This window comes from Balearica regulorum, chromosome 3 (genome assembly GCF_011004875.1).
Source record: "Balearica regulorum gibbericeps isolate bBalReg1 chromosome 3, bBalReg1.pri, whole genome shotgun sequence".
Taxonomy (NCBI): Eukaryota; Metazoa; Chordata; class Aves; order Gruiformes; family Gruidae; genus Balearica; species Balearica regulorum.
In genome coordinates, this window is record NC_046186.1 from 90,160,600 (window position 1) to 90,181,080 (window position 20,481).

The 20,481-nt window shown below is 46.4% G+C and overlaps 1 protein-coding gene across 2 annotated transcripts in view; it reads left to right on the forward strand.

Annotated features, from left to right (window-relative positions):
* VIT (vitrin) overlaps window positions 1-19,447 on the forward strand; it is a 54,280-nt gene extending 34,833 nt beyond the window's left edge. Inside the window, exons 12-19 of one of the 2 annotated variants that reach the window (XM_010311370.2) lie at window positions 627-689; window positions 5,297-5,344; window positions 10,268-10,330; window positions 12,998-13,145; window positions 13,336-13,439; window positions 13,950-14,176; window positions 16,256-16,769; window positions 17,379-19,447. In XM_010311370.2, coding sequence (XP_010309672.2) covers window positions 627-689; window positions 5,297-5,344; window positions 10,268-10,330; window positions 12,998-13,145; window positions 13,336-13,439; window positions 13,950-14,176; window positions 16,256-16,769; window positions 17,379-17,557 — 1,346 coding nt within the window. In that variant the 3' untranslated portion in view covers window positions 17,558-19,447. The remainder of the gene's footprint in view (window positions 1-626; window positions 690-5,296; window positions 5,345-10,267; window positions 10,331-12,997; window positions 13,146-13,335; window positions 13,440-13,949; window positions 14,177-16,255; window positions 16,770-17,378) is intronic. The other variant, XM_075748873.1, reaches the window with a different exon arrangement.
* Window positions 19,448-20,481: the final 1,034 nt, after the last annotated feature.

A 20,481-nucleotide genomic window follows, 5' to 3' on the forward strand; every position in this document is an offset into this window, starting at 1 on the left:
TACATTCCTTTCTCTAATTCCTCCCTGTAGCTAGTTCCACCACTCACATCTAAGTCAGTCATGCAGTAATGCACTGATTTTTCAGTCCCAACCATGTTCATACCAGGATGTGCTGAGAGCAGATATCACACTGGTTATTGCATGACAATAGCATAACTTTTAGGAAAGAAATGAAACAGGAATAATTAAACTTAGAACTGTTCACAAAACAGGATTCTAAAATCATTTATAAAGGTCTTTTATAACATTTGCTGTTGCAAAATGAGAGGGGAACTTTGTGTCTGTGTAAGTTTTGGGGATGAAGACCTGACCCTGAGAGAAGACACATGTTTTCAGTTTCCAGGCCCTGAGCATGATCAGCACCTCAGGACCCACCACCAGTTGTTCCAGTGCACCAGTGAATAGCTGCACTGTGCAGCATCTACTAACATTTAAAGTCTTCTGCTTTTGCCACCTATTTCAGCTTTTAAATTCTTTTTCTTAAATCCATAGCTTCCATCTTCCTTTTCCATTTGGTTTGAAAACATGCAGAAAGACAGTTCAGGGCCACCACATCCCTTGCGATTGTGCTTCCCTCTCCTCACCTGCTGGCGTCTAACCTCTCGCCTCTTTGCTGGATCACACAGGTATTCAGCGCCAAGACCCTGTTGCCACCTTCCGGAGGACTGCCAGCTCTCCAGCCCACCTGGGTGAGCAAGATTGCTAGCAGCAAATTTTCTGCTTTCTTTCATAGTTTTAGCAACCCACAATCAGCCCTCAAGCAGTACTGCAGATCATTTCCGTGGGTCCTGGAGGAGGACCAGGGCAAGCCTCACGCACTGAATACCAACTAGCAGCTTCCTGAATGCGAAAGGCAAAGGACAGCTCGGTCACTGGTGAGCTGTTGTTTCAGACCGTGGGAATCAACATCTACCACAGTGTTTGCAATTTTCCTTATTTGTTAGTCAAAATGAGAAACAAAAACACAGCTCTGTGCAGCCTATCAGGTCTGCAATCAAGCTAAATCTTCTGTTCCTGTTGTTCCCAGGAGCCTCCAGGCTGACTGCAACCAAAAAGGTTGCCTTTAATACTGAGGGTACAAACACCACCTGTACTTTCATTCTTCCCTGGCTGTGCAATTCATCATCCTTCACCAGCAAGCAGCCTCATTAGCTGATGCTCTGCAAGGCCACCAACAACCTCCCAGGGCTCCAGAGTGCTCAGTGCACATACAAACACTAACTCTCCCTTGATGGGACAGCAAAGTTTCTCAGAGACAGATTTTGTCCAGGAGCAGCCAGAGCGGGGAGGGGGATGGGACCCAGGGTGGCAGCAAGGCAGGCAAGGCTGCCCCTCACCAACAAGGGCCACAGACCCACAGAGCCCCAACAAGAAGAGCAGAGCGGGTCCGGTGGTGGCACCAAGGGCCAGCCGACAGCCCAGGCTGCTGGACAAGTCCCCAGCAATGAGGCAGGTCTGACCAACTGAGGCAGGACACCAGACCAGCAAGGCAAGGTCAGGATAGCAAGGTACAAGACTAGGCACAGGTACGAGGAACAAAGGCGAGGATGTGGGCTTACATACTGTCCACTCCACCCAAGCAGTGTGGGTGGAGGCCCCCATGGATGCTTCCCACAGCCCTTGCTCACAGCTCCACCATTGCGCCCAAGTCGACAGAGCTGTGCTGCAACAGAGCTGACCTCTAGCATGGCCAACCAGAGCCCCTGGGAGGGAGAGACAATGGCACTTGAGGGTGCCCTTGGGGTACTGAGGGCTTCGGTGAGAGCTGGGAAGCACAGGAGGAGCATTGCAACAGGAGAGAGTAAAGTGGTTGTTGACACTGAAGTCAGAGGACGTTATTACACAGTAGGACTTTCTGGAAAACACTGGCCAAGTAAGTTTACCAGCAGTCTCCTCATCAAAATGACAATTTGTAGTTGACCTAGTTGCAGCATATTTAAAGCGGATACATGTCTCCTCCTCCTAAGATTTACTCTGTTCCCTCACTTTTCTACCTCTCCTCCTTGTTTCAGTCTCCTTCTCTTCTTTCTGGTTTCCATCTGCCTTTGTCTTCCTCATATTTTTTGGCTATACCAATGTTGCAGCCATTTCTTTTTTTCTAATCTCACATTTTTTGTGCTCCCTCAATTCCCTTTCCCTTGTCAAAATGCAGTGCCCACTTTTAGAGGGGAGACAGGGGGGCAATATTTTCCTGGACCGAACATCAGAGCAAATATGTTGCCTATAAACATGCCGGTCATGGCAATGTACTAATTACGTGACACCACATATAGGGTGGGGATAACCTGGTGTGGCAGACCTGCCTTCCTGGCAGGGCTGAAATGGGAAGAGCCCTAACATTTGGACCACAGGATGTGCTGGTTAATCCTCAGGCTAGCTGAATCTTTATGAGAAGTAGGGGAACATAGTGCCGAGTCTTGTTTAAATCAAAATCAGAGTCTGACCCCACCTAATTGCTTAAGGCACCCTGAGGTCCCTCCAAAGGTGATTACAAAACACAGATTTCCCATCATGAATGATTCTGTTTTCTTCATCACAGAACAAGAAGGAAAAAACTCACATACTTGCCATATTCCCAATGAGTTCTGATCTTTTTTTCAGTCCAGGTTTTGGCAGCTCAGCTATATTGCTTCCAAGCAGCCAATTTTTCTAATGATCAAAGGGAAATTCCTGAACAAGTCCTTGCTTTCTTGGAAAGGAGAGTTGTTTTTCTTGATCCTACCAAGCACACACATGCTGCTCTGCAAACAGCAGCGATCAGTTCTGCGGGTTTGGCCGGGCTGTCGAGGAACTTCCTCTCATCGGCTCAGGTTAGCAAAAGGGTGTGCTGAGAAAACACCCGCCCCAACACACCAGAAGGTCCCAACTCTCCCAAGTTCTAGACAATGCACATACATTAACTCTCTTTAAATCCCACACTCAGCCCAGAATTTTTTTCAGACAATTATACTGAAGAGTTGTACTGGTAGTATTTTTTTAATTTTTTTTAAGGACTAGTCATGGAGTATTTTCAAAAGTCATCTTTGATTTTCATGAGCATCATCAAATGAGAAAAAAGAGATTAATTACTTATAAGAATAATCATTTCTCTTTCAGATACGCATTTCACTGAGAGCTTTCTTCCTTATGGGTCTGGGACTGCATGCAAGAAATAGAGCTTTTGCCTGGATTTAGGGGTCACTCAGAAAGCTGAATATTCTGCATATTTGCAGTCAGCTACCTAAAGTCCTTGGCACTTATCTAGTGCTTTTCTTCATTAAGAGGGAAAACACAGGGGCTTTCTGACCACAGAAAGTTTTAAAAGGGTGTGAGCCATGAGAAGACTGCTCAAAGAAGCAATAGACAGCTCTCACCCATAAGGATTTGGACAGATTAGAGCACCTGCAGTCATCTGAGTTGAAGTAGTTCTTGAGAACAGTGAATCTAGAAAAAATTCACATTGCTCCTGCTGACAAAAAGAAGTCTTTTCCTTTTTCAGCATCTGTCTGTCTTTTTTGAGCTTAAACACTCAGAGAAGTTAGAGAAGCCTGTGCTCTGAGGATAGTCCCTGGCAACGAGCTGGCAGCAGAGGCAAAGCTGTGATACATGGGCCAGGCATGTTCCATTGCTCTGCATCCTTCAGCTCACACCCCTGCTTATGAAGAGGGGAAAAGATGGGCAGATCTTCATGCAGCTCCTCAGCTAGTTCATGTGCCATGCAGTTCCTACCACTTTAAGCACGTTTTCCACTGCAACTCGCTCAGCAGCGTATTTGTACAGAAGATTCACGAAGCGTGAGGTCGTCTTCATGATTTGCTCTTTGGTTGGTTTTTTTTCAGCTGATCAGGCTGAAAAGCAGCTTCCTATGAATCTTTTCACAGTCACTGGATGCTTGTCCACCCCGGAAGGGTTAAGCACACCTTTTGAGATTACCTACTCACAAGGTGGTTTCACTGAAATCTGTTGTTCTTCTCAGTGACAGCATTCAGAAGACATCGGCCACTCTGATAACAAATGAGCACCAGCTCAGCTCTTCTCTATGGATAGGGTCCTCCTGCTCTGCAACCAGCACCCCTAGCTCCAGTCGCTGCTATTTCCTCATGAGTCTGCTGAGGGATGTACAAAATTCTGGCAAACAACCCTTCCCAGGTGGAGGATAAACTAGGAATATTCCTCCTGTCTGTCCTCCTGTTTCCTTCCCCATAACCCAGGCCTGCCCTTCCTTCACCCTAATTCTCCTCCTAAGCAAAATCACAGCAAAACATCTGTGTGTACCATGACTGACTTCTCAGCCCTTCTCAGTTTTTAGATTCTTCATAGGGTCCCTAAGTAGCGCTCAGCATAAGGAGGGAAAGGGGTCTGGGAAAATCAGCTCAGCAATGAAACAAGACAGGGTTCCTTCTACCCTAAAGCAGACCACACATCTTATTCAGCAATCTGTCTCATGCACAAGTCTCCCTCCCAAAGAGAAGCTAATAGCTCCTCACTGGGACAGCAGCCTAAGGACCATATCAGTGCTCTCACTAGGCTGGAGGACACTGGCAAGCCCATGACTTTTTCCAAACTTACATTGTGGTTCACCTACTGACTCTAGTCAAGAACACATCAGCTGCCAGGCTGAGTAGGGAAACTTAGGCATGGGAGGCAGTATGGATTCAATGGGCCTGAGATATATGTCTTTGTAAACCACCCTGAACTAACCTGGAGATGGACTTTGAGGGGTCAAGGATCTCACCAGTGCTCCTTGTTATTGTTCTTGTCCTAGTCAGCTGCAAGGACTGTCATCTGGCTGTAACCCAGAGCAAAGCATCACTTTTTGGGAAAGCTCTTCAGCTTTCAGCAAAGACACTGTGGGGTTTATTTATGAAAGCAGCAATTTTGATGAAGTTTTCCATGCCTGATAGGCTGCAAGCAAAATTTAGACAACTTCTGTCTGTTTGTATGGGCTGACGGGACAGAGAAATCTGTAGATGAGTGCTACGTGCAGATTTTCAGTGGAAAACAATCTAAGCCAAGCAAAAGTATACTGAAGTCATTATACTTGCTTCAGTATCAATGTAATTTAGAGGAACAAGATCTAAAGAGGCATATTTAAAATTCATAAAAATTAGTGCTCTGGAGGCAGTGATACAAGGCTCCTAAATATGGCTTGAAATATGTACATAAAGGTCTCCCGGTTTACTGATTTCTTTAGCTCCTAGTTGTTCATGATAATTCACTGTATGAATTGACCTTTCTAAATTGAGTTAGAACTTTGTAATCTCTAGTAATACCATTTTTTTTCAGTAATATTTTTTTTCTCTTTCATGTGTGAAAGCAATGGAAACAGACTTGTGGAAACCTGCATTGAGCCTTTTTGACACAGGTAAATATTTATAGCATCCAATAACTAGTCTGGGAATAATTGGTTTCCATCACACATGGGAAAAGCTAAATCTATTCATCATGCCCATGACATTGCTGATAACAATCTCATTTTAAGGAGTAATTACAGTATTTAAAGTTATAAACAAGGTATGTCATTTACATCTTAGTAGTTAAAATTATTCTGTGCTTGCATCAGTCTTGAGTTCCTGCCTAAAGCAGGAGCAGAACAGATGAGTTCTGGAACGAGTTGGCAGCTACACTGCAGGAAAGGGGTTCTAGCTGCTGAAATCCATTTGTAAATAAGAAGGTATTTTGGGAATGCCACAGTTGGGATCACAGTCTAGAGCTGCAATCTGTGAAGACGACAGATTATTCTGATGTCAATGTACTTCGGAAAGACATTCAGATAAGAGAAGGAGGGTTTAAGCCAAGCGTAAAGAATAATGAGCACAACTGAAATTTTCTAACATTTTAGCCCCTTGAGTGAGGGGAAAAGAAAACCCCTATATTTGTAGCAGGCTCAAGCAGCAACTAGACAGAGACTTTCACAACCCTTCATCAGAAGCCGTTACCAACTACAGATTCTACATGTTCAATATTTAAGAGATCCCTTTCCTCAGACCATTTAAAGCAGACTACACAAACTACGGGCAAATTCATGACAGAGTAGTCTCTCTGTTATGAGGGGCTGGACCATCCTATATAAAATGTCTTTTCCATCACCAATTTTGTTGCTGGAGAGGGCTGTGCTGGTGGCCCTTGTAAAGACCATTCCCTTGAACACTCTGCTTACTTCAAAGCTGAGGCATGACTAATCCTTGCACTGGCTGTGACGAGCAGCATAGCCCATATGCATTAGCTTGCAAATGCAGTGTCAGCGGTGGTGGCTGTTGAATCAAAATTTGCATCATCTCAAACATGAGCAGATCTCCCCTCTCCAGCAGCAGCAGTCTGAGCCAAAGAGAGGAAGTGTTTCTATCCTCTGTTGTTTAAGCCATCGGTGTGCTTATTTAGAAAAAGCTACAGCACTAGGGCCAGGGGTGCAGGGGGGGTATTTTGAGGCAGAAAATGATAGATTGCATTAAATGCAATGAAAGTTTGGGCATGGGGGAAGGGATGTTGTGTTAACAGTTTCTCAGTAACTGAAGTGCCTGTGTAGACAGTGTGATAAAGTCTGATGAATTCAGATTGTCACTTCAAAGGAATAGTTTCTGGCGTGGATGTAGTCATTGCTGTCTTACTTAAATGAATGGGAAGGTTAATCAGCACAGACAGCTGTGACAGTGAACTTTAATTAGCATGGAGCAGACTGCCCATGCAGTGAGTTGAAATTCCCATGGCAATAACAATATTAAATTGGACTGGCAGAACGGGGAGACCCATAGAGACTGACCACCTCCCCAATTAGTTGGGGGAAGATTATTTGGTGGGTGACCTTATTGTTACACTAAGCACAAATCAGCCAGCTGACCTACAACCTCCAAGAACTGGTAATTAATAAAAATGAAAAGCGCTGCATCGACTATGCTTGGGTTTTCCATACCGACAAAGCTAATGTCAGCAGCGTGCCTGGGTAAAGAATACAGATTTTATTGGATGCAGATAAATGCATGAGGCAGATCACTATGAATGAGGTCCCCTACACAATTTAGTTGCTAAAATGAATGGCACATGTTAATATCTAATTTCACTACAGTGTTAAATCCACCTACTTTCTGTTCTTCAAATAAGGCAAGTGGGGGGAACTGCACATATGGGACACCAAGCTGGCACATGTGAGGTATGTGGTGCGCAGGCTGCAGGATGAAGCATGGCTTTGGTCTATTATTGAGGAACTGTTATGTGCCCATGTAATTAAAGCCTGTACTGGAACATACACAGTCAGGAGAGCAAGCTGCCGACTATTTCAGGTTTTAAAGAAAAAACCCACAATCCTTCTCATCTGTGTGGTTGACAAAGACAGGGTCCAAGTCATTGCTTCTTTTGTCTCTCTGTATCATGTCACCCATAACTTCTGCATCCGATAAACCCACCATAAGCCAGCACTGCCAGCAAAAAGAGCCATCTTGCCCCCCAGCCACCTGCGTGGCCAGAGGGTAGGTTGTGTCAGGGAGCTGGTCCAGCTCATCATTAACCTTTTTCCTTCTTTGAGTTTAACTCCGTTCTTTCCCCCTTCTCCTTGCATCCCACTGACACCAGGCAGGCACGGGGGCAGTGGCAGGGCAGAGGCAGGCGGGAGGGTGCCTGGCAAAAGGTCGGCTTTGCCTTTGGGTGGTGGGGCTGGTTTGCACCACCAGAAAGTGTCTGTGGGACTGTGCCTAAAAGCATTTACACACAGGCAAAGCAAAGGCAAAGAGCGGACGTGGCCAAATCACACTGGCAAGCTTTTTCTCCCCTGGGTTTGGGAGGCCATGGCCGTGGTGGAGCAGCAGGGTCACCAGATGCAAGTGCACAGCCCAGCCTGAGCCTGCAAGAAACACTTGGCTCCATGGCCACTTCCCTCAAAGTGCTCTCCTGCAGCTCCTGCTCCTTTGCTTTACTTTGCCTGGCTGCTGAACTGACCTCCTTCACATTTATCCAAGGAGTGGCCATAGACACACACCAGCCTAAGCCCAAGATGCACTCTCCTCCTCTAACCCTGTCCTGTTTCCCCTCCCTGCACCGCTGCTGCTTGTACCTCGTGCCACTGGTGCCTCCCCCAGGTCACGCTCATGCCTCTCTGTGCCTGCAGCTGGTGGGTTTGCTCCCATCAAGTATTTTCAGGTAAAATACTCCTCAGTCACCCATGTCCCACAGTGCCTCACACAGCAGAGGGTTTATCTCTCAGGAACAGCAGCTGCACCTGTACAGGATTTGCCTCCTGCCGTTCCTCAGGCCAAGCAGCAAGTCCCTGGCAGCAAGACTTTCAGGTCTGAGACAGGTCAGAAATGTCTGCTGCAGCAGTTGTCACTGGACAGAGCTGTTTTGTTTCACCTCTGTTCTAAAAAATACCGCTTTTCTTTAGTCAGGAGTTAGTGCCCAGCCTCAGGCAGTCCTGCCCCAGCACCACCACCGTGCCTCCCGCTGCTGATGTTTTCCTCACCCAAATGGGCCTCCTGTGGGCAAGCACACACCACCAAAAGCCCTTGAGGCACAAGCCAGCAACGTGCTGGACAACAGCTCCAGCCAGGAGGGACAAAGCCAGCTGAAGCCAAGCTCACCAGCCAGCCTTCAAATGGGGCCAGCCTGCTCTGGCAGGAGAGGGCCAGCTTCACTAACTGGCACAGGAGCCGGTGTCGGGATGGGTGGAGAGCCCCTGTGCCCCGTCCGGAAAGCATCTGCTCCAAAGCTTGGGTAGGAGCACAGGGAGGCTTTACATTAGGCACTGCATACTCAGACTTCATACTAACTTGGCCCCTGACCCAAAACCCAAAAAGCTTTCAGCATGCAGGTGGACAGACTCAAAGTAGTTGTATTTGCCCCTTACGAGGGGTGGATCATTAGACATAACTGGAATGAAATAGGAGTGGCGATAGAGGGAGCTGGAGCTGGTATTTCCCCCCCCCATTTTCTTGGCTGTTTTCTGCATTATTATGGCTTGGTCATTAATATCTTCAGCAACCAGCTTAGGCAGTCCATGCGCTCAGAGCTGCTACACCTCCCGTCATATTTAGGTGGTGGACTTCACTAATGTCCCTTTGCTGCCTGCTCTCTTTACATACACTGATGCTCTCATGCTTGGCTTGCTTGTGGCTGCCCGCTGTGGAGAGACAAACTCTGTGGCACCTAGTAGTTTCTCATCTTTTTTCTATATTGAGCTCACACTTTCTAAAGTTACCTTTTTACTTTCTCTCTGAAGTCTGTCTTTAATAAGTCTCAACTTCAGGAAATCTTCCCCCTCCTTTTTTAATAAAAATTACTAGGCAGTTTACAAAAATAATGACCCATTTTGCTGTTACTTTGACCAGCTGCTTCCTTGGTGAGCGTTCGGTTTGAGGCTTGTCTAATCATTGCTGTCTCTTCTGAGGATTATCCCAGCTAAATCCCCTTAATCTTGTCGTGCTGTAGTGAAAAGAAAGAGCTCTTTGCCCTTGCTCAGGAGGGAGATGCTGTACTGTAGGAGACTCTCACCAGACATTCAAGTAATGAAGAAAGTTCAGCATTTTCAAACCTTCTGACACCAGCCTGATAACGTCCTGTGAGTCAGTGCATCTCTCAAGGACAAAAACTCATGTTCTCAAGGCTGCTACCATCCAAATATCTCAGTTGAGGCCTCAGCTAAAATCTACTAGTGACTCGTGAGACTCTTTCCCATGACTTGACTGTAGCTCTCTGCCACCATTTACCCTGTTTCTTTTGTGCTTTCCAAAATAACCCAGTCCTCCAGGAGCACCTGAGGAGCTGTGGCTTGCATTGCTTCCCAGCTGTAACACGGCAGGGTGAGTCACTGCCTGTGCCTCTCTCTCCAGACAGAATAGCAACGTGCTAAATCTGTCACTCATCTGCTTTGGACATTGCGCAGCTCATTGTAAAGCACGGGTGAAGCACAGTGAGCCAGCAGCGTGGCAGCACTGCTTCTCACAGGGGCAGAGTGTTGGGAGGTCACCACCCTGCACCATGGCCACCAGCCTCTGCACCTGAGGAACCCTCTACTTGTGCATGCTGCTCTCAAGCCCTTGCAGCGAAGGAACTGACTCACAAAGGAGAGTCAAAGTTCGTGCTTAGAGAGATTTTGGTGGCACTTCTAGAAATGCCCCCGCTCTTGTTTTATCCTAGAAGCGATATAGGTGGGAAAAGGTAAGCTCCAGGGATGTGTTCCCCATCCTCTCACGTCAGTCCTCAAGCCAGGGGAGACTCTGCAGCCACCCCATTGCCTGCTTCCTTCCAGAGTGAGGGCAGCCACCGAGCACACACTGATGGAGCCTTTCCTTCCTCTCTCTAGGCTTCAGTTCAAAGGAGGAATTGAATCCAAAGCCGCTGGAGTCCATCTCCCAAGGGAACCCAAGTATGTACCTCAGAATTAATTTCATAATTAAGTGACACCATTTTATTAATTACACCTTGCTAGAATGCATTCAAACTAAATAGCAAAAGGTAAGTTTTCAAGAAAGCCTAAGAAACTCAAGGAACACATTTTTTTCCCTTGCAGAGGCGCAGCGAGCGCTCTCCGCTGACCCCTCTCATACATGTAATTGGTTTTTGCTTCTACAGGGAAGGAAATAACAGTCAAGATTTAGCTTACCTGGGCAGGGAGGTGGTGGCTGTTCACCGCTACCTTTTCCTGGGCAGTATCAGCTCCACGTTCCTGGGACACAGTGCTTCACTCAGGGACTTTGATGGTGGAGGACAGCAAACTGTGTCTATGCTGAGTGCGGGTACCCTTCCCACAGCAGAGGGTGGGAGGAAACCACCTGAAGAAGGGACCCGGCACCTGCTGCAGCAAGGAGAGAGGAGATGTAGAAGGAGCATCGAAGATCCCTCAGTCCAGGGATGGAGATGTAGGGTCCTCTGCTCTGAAAAGGAAATCTTCTACAGCCCTTTATAATTAATGGCAGATTTTCCCATTAGCTTATCTTTAGATGGGGCCCAGGGTAGAAGGAGAAAGAGAAAGCAAGCTCCGAGTGGAGAGATGGGGTCGTCTGCTGCCTCCTCATGGGAAGCCGCCCTGGAGAGGGGGCTTCACCCTCCCACTGGCGCCTGGGTCCTTCTCTTGCCCATCCTCCAGCAGCCGAACACCGTCTCTCGCAGAACTGGCATTTCAAGGACTTTTTACATTAACTACTAAACCAAATGTCTATATATTCCCAGATGCTTCTCCTAAGTATTTTTTCCCTATCAAAGATGTCAAACACACCTAAAACTGATACAGAAATAAGGGAAAGAAGAAAAGGGGAAGGATCTGCCCTACAGACCCAACTGCACCGCAGGAAAGCAGAGCTCAGACGCAGGCAAGCACAGCTGTGTTTCCAGCAGTTGAACTGAGATAAGGCACATCAGAATCAAAACTCCCATCCCGCTGATAGCTCTAGGACCATAAAAGCTATAATTCTTGCCTCCCTGCAAATCAGAAAGCGCTCAGCTGCCTGCAGAGCACCTTTAGCCTGTGCTCTTGTGGAGTCCCACTGATGTCCCAGTGCCGAAATACTCCTGCTGTCTGAATCCTCCCCAGAAATTAAGTCTGTATATGTGTATGTAAATCTTTGCATGCCCAGACCCTGCTGGCTAACAAACTCCCCGCTTTCCACATATAGACCACATGGTGTAGCTCCCTTTGAAGGACAGGAAATTCAGGAAAACTTGGCCGTTAATTGAGGTATTATTTGTTGTGGGTTCCCGGCCTTGCCTCACTATCTGCTGTGAATGAACACGGTTCTCAGTCACGCTTCTATAATTCAGCATTATTAAAATTACAAAAACAGACAGCTACGGGACAAAAAATTGAAGGTAATGAGATGGGAGGCAGTTGTATAAGCCAGTAAGAACAATTGGTGCTTTGTAGCCTTCGGGCTACCTAATGATTAAAACACACTATTTTGGACAGTCTGATTGGTAGGAGGCATCATTGGAGAGAAATCAAGAGATGGGGATGACCCGGACACCAGAGAGCAAACATGTTAATTAGCGCTCTAGTTAAGCCAAATTTTGATCCCGCTCCTGGTCACAGTCCAACCAATGAATGTTTTACCACTAACTTGCAGAGACGTAAAAGCAGGCTGACAGCAAGGAAGACGGCATTTGCAGAGGCACAAAGATGAGGTTCATCCATATAATTAGAGGGAAGAGTTTGTTTAGGTGCAGATGTAGCTTTTCTAGAATATTGCTTTCAGCCCAGAGAGGCAACACACAACAGCACGCTGCTGCTGCTGCACACACAGGTACAAGCCTACAGCTGCATGCAAAAAGAGCCCCAATTCAGTTCGAACAACACACCAAATGAAATCATCATCCCTGATGTTAGATCCAGCCCAGAATGAAGTAGCCAAACCATTCTCATTCAGAAGCACAGAGCTGTGAGGACTGCAGTCAGCAGCTCCTTGAAGAGACCCCATGATGTCCTTTGCCCCAAGGCACATTCTGGGCATCACACATTTAGGGAACTGAGGGGGTCTTCCCTCCCTTCTGAGCAACATTAACACAGTATGTGAAGAACTGTTCCTGTTACATCTATCATCCCAGTTAAGCCCACAAAAGGGTAACCAAGGAAATCCCTATAGTCTGTGCTCTGCAGGTGGCCAGACCACAAAATCCAAGGGTCACGTCCGGCTTTACAAACTCTCACCACCTCTGGGCTGTGAATAAAGTGGGCTGAACCCAAGCTGCGGCTCGAAGAGCACAGAACACAAGCCGGCTTGCTCCTGTGTTGATGACTTCTCCTCCCTGACCCCCAAATGTGGTGCTCCCAGACTGACCCCTGGGGACAGCCTCTTGCTCTTCTGTCACCCAGCCAGGCTTAGATGTCTTATGGGAGAAAATCATGCCAAGGACCATGTTTACCAACAAGCAGGACAGACTTGAGCCCCCATCTGTGACTTGTCCTTGTAAAAAGTTTTTTGGTAGAGCTTCTGCAGCAGGACAAGTCACTGGACGCAGACTTTTTAGGCCTTTGCTCCTCACAGGAAACATAGGTATCAGAAAGGACTAAAAATATTTTCTGTGTTTCTGTGTCTCTCAGATTGCAAGGTTGATTTATCCTTCCTGATGGATGGGAGCTGGAGCATTGGTAAACGCCGCTTTCAGCTCCAGAAGCGGTTCCTCAGTAATGTGGCTCAAGCCCTTGGCATTGGCAGCGCTGGTCCTCTGATGGGCATTGTTCAGTATGGGTAAGAGCTTCGCCCATTGCCACAGGGCACGACTGCACACTCTGGCAGCTGTAGCTCTGTGGCTGACGCGTGCTAAAGTTCTCACTCCAGCTCACACTCAGGACCCAGGTAGGACAGACAGGTCCTACAGCTGTCGTATTGTTACACGTAAAGCAAAAAAACTGACAGTTGCTCTCCTTGCTTCTTTTAGCGATGACCCTTCCACAGAATTTAACTTAAAAACTTACGCCAACTCCAAGGACCTAAGAAACGCCATTGAGAAAATCCCACAGAAGGGTGGACTTTCCAATGTTGGTAGGTGATGGGGCTGCTTGCATGTTCTTCAGCTCAGGGAACGCTCCAGAGCCTGAGCGGTAGCAATCCCACACCTTCTCACCGGGTACGGAGGCTGTGACCAAATGGTGCTCGGCGCTAGGGCAGGGCCGGCGAGGGGATACTGCTCCCACCGTGACCTGCCTGCGTTGGTCCAGGGCGCTGGGAGTCCATCGCAAGTGGACAGGATTTACCTTTCTCCTCATGGCCAGGTCCCACCAATGTGTCGGGGATGCTTTTTAACCCAGCTTGTCACCCCCAGGCCCCCTGGGGCACAGGGAGGGCAGCAGATGGGGTTCAGTGCAGGAAGACTCAGGAGGCACTGGCAGCAGCGACCTCCCCTCGCACTCGCACAGCCGCAGAAACCGCTTTCCTCAGCTCTCAGTGGGGCTCCAACACTTGAATCAGCCCTCTGCCTACCATTTCATGAGAAATTATCAAATGGAGTGCTTCCAGACCTGTAACTCATCCTCATCTCCTCTTTTATTCCAGGGAAGGCACTTTCATTTGTTAACAAAAACTTCTTTTTGGATGCTAATGGAAACCGAGGTGGAGCACCCAATGTGGTTGTAGTGATGGTGGATGGGTGGCCAACTGACCGAGTGGAGGAGGCCTCCAGGCTGGCCAGAGAATCAGGGATCAACATTTTCTTTGTCACTATTGAAGCAGCTGCTGAAAGCGAGAAGCAGAACGTTATTGAACCAAACTTCGTGGACAAGGTACTCACTGGGTTGGGCTCTGGCCAAGAGCTTGGGTCTGACTACATTTTCCAAGCTGTTTCATTCAGGGCATTTCCCTTTCCTTCTTAACACTTATGGTTATTTCTTGTCCTCCTTATATTGTCTTGATGTCTCCTGTATGAAGACCCAGGCAGCCATACTGAAGTCAGAAAGGGGATGAAGTCAGTAAGGTTCTAGTTTGAGGTGCATCATGGACAAATGGCTTTCTACTGACTAAACATTGGCACAAACCTGCAGCCATACTAAGACGAGAGGTTTTCCAAATATACAGTAGCATGACAAAGCACAGTTGCAGCCTGAGCTTTCCACGAGCCTCCTGCTGTGTATCTCCCACCCGGCAAAGGCTAAGGAGCCCTGTCAACCTAATGTTAGTGTTGTATTTACAAACAAGTCACATACATGCAAATGTTAGGACACTCCCAACACAGGCATATCCCAGTTGTTCAGCTGTCCTGGATATCTCAAGCGTTTTGTTTCCACTGTTCATCCGATGTGGGTTATTTTTCTGTTATTTGCTTCTGCTGCTATGGACTTTGTGGTAGCTCTTGAAAAAAAGAGTAAATCCTTGCCATGTGCAGCACAAAAAAAAAAAAAAAAAAAGAAAAAAGAAAAGAGAATGCAAGCCTTGAATGATTTGTATTTGGCACTAACAGTAGCTGCCTGCTCAACAGCGCTTCAGGGCAAGCTGGCACCCAGTTACGGCAGGAGGTATCTACCAAATGCCAGACCAGGCTGGGCTCAGGAAGCAGGGTTGAGTTATCTGGTATTTTCAGAAAACAGGTTCCCTTCTAAGCCATGTCACTCTGCCATGAAATAATCTCCCATGAGTTTCAGAGCTGCTCCAGAGAGCTGCACTGTCTCTGGTCAGTGTTTAATTGGATTGTAGTCTCATTTGCATTTAATGTTTAATTTAAAAGGGCAAAGCTACAGTGAGTCTCTGCAAACCTGCCAGGGACATGGCAGAAGCTGGAGCAGAGCGGAATCAGAATAGGAAGGTAAAGAGGTAACGGTGACTTGATTCTGCTGCATCGTAACGCTAAAATAGCGGCAAGATAGTAAGAGCAAATGAGAGCAGGACCCGATGAGGAGCCCAGACTGGTGGGAACTGTAACTCCCTTGGAGCTGTTAGGCTTTATGCAAGTCCAGACCAGGCACCAAGAAAACAGTGCCTCAGTCTTTTAAAACACTCAGACACACACGCACAAAGTTGATAGATAAATCCTGGCTTAACAAAATATTCTTACTCAGAGGCCTGCAGCATTAGGATTTATAAGGCGCTAAAGCCAAGGACAGTTTGATCCAGCCCGTCACCACCACACTTGACTTCTCCCACTCCCTCTTTCTGTGCCACCCCTACTTCCTTCCCACGCTCACCTGACTCCCGCTAACCCTGTAAAAGTCTCCCGCAGATCTGCTCCCTACAAGTATTCACTTATAAAAATTAATGATTTTTTTTTTTCTTTTTTACTATTTGGCAGAGCCAGCACAATGGGGAATCTTTATGGGCTCTTTGGATTTTCACCAAAATTGGCTGGGTTTTTTCCTACTTAGAAGGGTATGAGCCAAGGATAACCCAACTTCAGTCCCAGGTTTCAGTTCAAGGCAGTAGGGCTTGTCAGCAGGCAACACTTCCCTGTTGTCCTGAGCAATGGGAGCCGAAGTTGCCACCTGACAAACACACAGGCTCCCATAATGCCCACTTGGAGCCACACTAACAGCAGCTCTGCAATTTGGATGCTTTTTCTGTGAACAATATAACTCATCTAAAAAAGCTTGACAGGTGGCAAACTTGCTTCTTACATTTCTTTCACTACTATAATATCAGCTCCATCCCACAGCTTTTAAAAAAAAAGTCAGGAAAAACTGTCTCGTTACACAAGTATCTGTGATGTTACATTGACATCATTTCCCAGGGAAGCAGATGGTGACTGGAGGAGGGGCCACTTCAGACTCCAGCATCCCTCTTTCCAGGAGCCTGTATTTACAATTTAGCTACATACCCCAGCTGACACAGGCAGACTGAATTTCCATTGCATTCATCCTTGTGTTGCCTTGCAGGCAGTGTGCAGGACAAATGGTTTCTATTCCATCAATGTGCCCAGCTGGTTCAGCTTACACAAGGTGGTCCAGCCCTTGGTGAAGCGGGTCTGTGACAGCGATCGTCTGGTTTGCAGCAAGACGTGCCTCAATTCCGCTGACATCGGTTTCGTAATCGACGGCTCCAGCAGCGTCGGCACCAGCAACTTCCGCACAGTCCTCCAGTTTGTAGCCAACATCAGCAAGGAGTTTGAGATTTCGGACACTGACACCCGCATCGGAGCTGTTCAGTACACCTATGAGCAAAGGCTCGAGTTCAGCTTTGACAAGTACAGCACGAAGCAGGACGTGCTGAGTGCTATTAAAAGGATCAGTTACTGGAGCGGTGGGACCAGCACGGGAGCAGCCATCACCTACGCCTCAGAGCAGCTGTTCAGTAAATCCAAACCCAACAAAAGAAAGATCATGATTCTTATTACAGATGGCAGATCTTACGATGATGTCAGAGTGCCAGCCATGGCAGCTCACCAAAATGGTAAGCTCTTCTATCACTACCTGTTCTCCCTACATGCCTCAGCATTTATGCAGGTCAGAGCAGTGCAGTTATGATTTGAAGGCACTGGATGAAACTTTATGAAGGAAGAGTAGCACCTCACCCCGGGGTCTCAATGAGCTCTAACAAGACCAGCATCTGTTTGATATCCGAATGAGGAACTTTAAAAAAATATAAATCACACGTATCTAGCAAAATGCAGCTATGTCTAGGAGATCCCAGGGGATTTCTACTGTCTACACATGGAGCCTCCTTTGGCTTTCCAGTCAGGATAGTCATACATCTTCCAATACAACTCTTAAGACATTTGCATTGGAACAAGAACCTGTTGCTCAGGAGCCTGTCGTTCAGACCCAGAGCAGAAGCTTTACTATTGTTTAAACCTTTTTGCTGTTGACAAAAGGTACTTCCAAAGCACAAACTAGGCCTTTCCTCCAGTTTGAAAATACCATTTTTATACAGAGAGAAAGCACTGCAACTCACTGCCCACATTTTTGTGGCCTGGCAACTACGTTTGCAGTATTGGTCTTAAATCAGATTTAATGCAATGACAACTTTTATACTTATTCTAAACTCTGGGTTTCTTTCCAGGAGTTATAGCTTATTCCATTGGAGTTGCTTGGGCAGCCCAAGATGAACTGGAAGCCATTGCAACAGACCCCGACAAGGAGCATTCCTTCTTTGTGGATGAATTTGACAACCTCTACCGCTTTGTTAATCAGCTCATCCAAAACATTTGCACAGAATTTAATTCCCAGCCACGGAACTGACGGACAGGAGCAAAGTGGGACCCTCGGGCGCCGTACTGAAGGCATGCCAAGTGCCACAGGAGTAATACCAGCCCACAGTTCAAGAAATACTGGAGGTGTTTTTCTCCAGCACTTTCCAGTCAGCAAGGTTGATTGCAGCTCTGTCCCTATGCATGATAACGCTCTGTGTAGAATGTTGATTTTTATTTTTTTTTTCCATTGCAGGCTTCAGAAACTCTGATTTGAATGGATAGTGAAAGAGGCAGTAAACATGGAGTAAATAACTGGAGCTGTTTGAAAAACCGCTGCCAGCGTCGAACTCCAACTTGACTGATTCCCATCTCTGGGCACACACAAGCTCCTTAAAATGTACTACCTGCTTCCCGAGGTGGCCAGGTCCCTTCAGGGAGCAGTCACGCTGCTCAGCTGCTGTGGCAGAAGCACCTCCGTGTGGCACTGCCCACCAGATGACAGGTCAGGGCTGAAATACCAGACACTTTTTGCGGGGGGACACACTACTCAAATTAGAGTACCTTCTTAAAAGCAGGCACTCTCTCCATACAGCTGTCTTGCCAGCAAGTTAAGCTTCAGCTAATATAAACTCAAGCATTGAGATTTACCCAAACCCAGAGACTGGAAAGCAAGTGAGAGGAAAGAGTCAAGCTGTGGGACTCTACAACCATTTGTCAACCCCAGTAAAGGCCCAATTCCACAAAGCAGCCCACACGCAGGAACTGGAATCTAGTCTCAAATTCAAATATTAATGCAGAGCTGTAGGAGAAGTGTCTTGTCCCCTCAGCTCTCTTGCTTTGTTCTTGTGCGGCTCAAGGCCTGCAGGACCACAGGAGAGCTGCCAGGACAGGAGACACTTTTTCAGAAAAACTGTGGGTTTGAGTTGCTCACAATCAGAAATGCATTTGAGACCTACCACTCTATGGTTAGACCACAGCTCCGAACAGCTTACAGCAGTCTCTAGTGTAAGGAGAGCTATTCAAGAGCCATTAACAGGATTTAAGAGGGAATTATCTGAAGTTCTGTGTTACACACTGGGAAAAGCAGCATTTCAAGCATTTACAGACACCCTCTCCCAAATTTGGGATTGACCTCTGTTTTATGGACTGATTTAAAAATGAACCTACTACAGCCCTGGATTATTCAAAACACACGGTTGTTTCTTAAGTGAACCAGCCATATCAGCAGGGGAGGAGTGAACAGTTCAGAGGGCCAAAAGGATTGCACTTTAATTAGGAAGCAGCAGTTGCTGGTTATGTTTCGATCCAGTATAATTTCAGATATGTTCATTAAGCAAACTGATTGAAGGAAAGGGACAGAGTTTCAGAGCCAATAAAAATGTGCATGTTCATGCACCTCATGGCAATCAAAGCCACACCACGTCAGGCTTGTGGGACTAACAGGAAATGGGAAGAAATTAAAACTCAGATTCCACATCTTACTCGCAAACCAGGCTTTTAACAGCATTTATAGTTTTAATAACCATGACCCAGGATGTTTATTATTCACATAAAAATGTTAATTGAAGTAAATTGTCATAAGGGAGACTCCTTTCTGTCAACAAAAGTAGCACAATCTTTTAAATTGTTATGTTTGGAAATATGACTGAAGTAGCTCAAAAATTACCAGTTAAGCAAGCATAATGCAAACTAATGAGAACTGCAGATTCTGCACCATCTCCCTGGTGTGGTAAATAAGCCAGTCTGGGGTCCTATCAAGAGGTTATCAAAAACAATCTTGGATGAAACTGGTTTTACACAGAGAAGGTTCAGATCTTCCTCTTAGAAGAAACATGCAGTTCCAGCTTTAACTGAACAACATCAATACAATAATGCTACCCACACAGAAGATTCAGGGCATTGCCAGCTTCCAAAAAAAACCCCAACCCAAAAAAACAAACACCACCACAAAGACATAAAATATATTTGTATGCAGAGTTTTTAACACTAATCTGTGCTGCTGCACATCCACAGCAATAGCCTCTTGGCTTGAAAAAAGTAAAGATTAAGGATAGAGATTTAGGTAGAAGCAGAGCAACCCCTGATACCCCCCATCTCCTGACCCACCTCCCTCACTACTGTTCTGCCGAAAGTATCTTTCTCTGTCAACAAGGGACATTACATGGGCTGGACAAAACTCAGAACACATAAACTGATTTTACTGGGGACTTCAGTTCAGACACCAGATTTATGGTGTGAAAACCTATTTGCTTGGGGTTTTATTTGGGGCTAGCTGAGAAAAAGGCCTAAGTCTTAACTTGTAGCTACGCTTAATATTGTGGTTTACTTTTTAATGCAACAGCTTACCACCATATATTGTTCTCCTTCCTGGCCGTACTCTTGCAGCACAGAAGACCGGTACTCTGCAGAGACCCCCCAACATTTCGCTTGTGCTCTGCCGAAAGCACTGCATAGGCAGCCCGAGACATAAGGAACAGTTAGAGCCACACGTGTTCTTTAGGATACGCGTCGTCAGTTCTTCCGAAAGCTTAAACTTCAAGCAATGACAGTGAGCTTTCAAATGCTCTTTCACAAGGAAGCTGCACAGCTATCTTCTGTGTCAAGCATTTATAAAGGGCATTTCAGGGTTTGTTGTTGTTTAATTGGTTTCTCTTAAGTCTACAGAACAACTATGGCACTCAGTTGCCAATGTGCATTTGTATTAGCTTCTTGGGATGACCTTGAAATTGTTGGTTCTCAAAGTGTGAAAGTGGTTTAATGTTTAATCCGACTCTCATCTCAACTTAGATGTCCCATTCACAAACACTGTAAACTTAAGCGTAAGCCTCAAAACTTGTAAGAATACACCCTTCCATTAACAAAAGCGAGTGGATCAGCACAGAACACGTTCCTCTTAACCTTTACCTTTCATAGCAATCAAAATACTTGCCATCTACTAAAGTCTCTAAATACTGTTTGATTAAAAAACAAAAT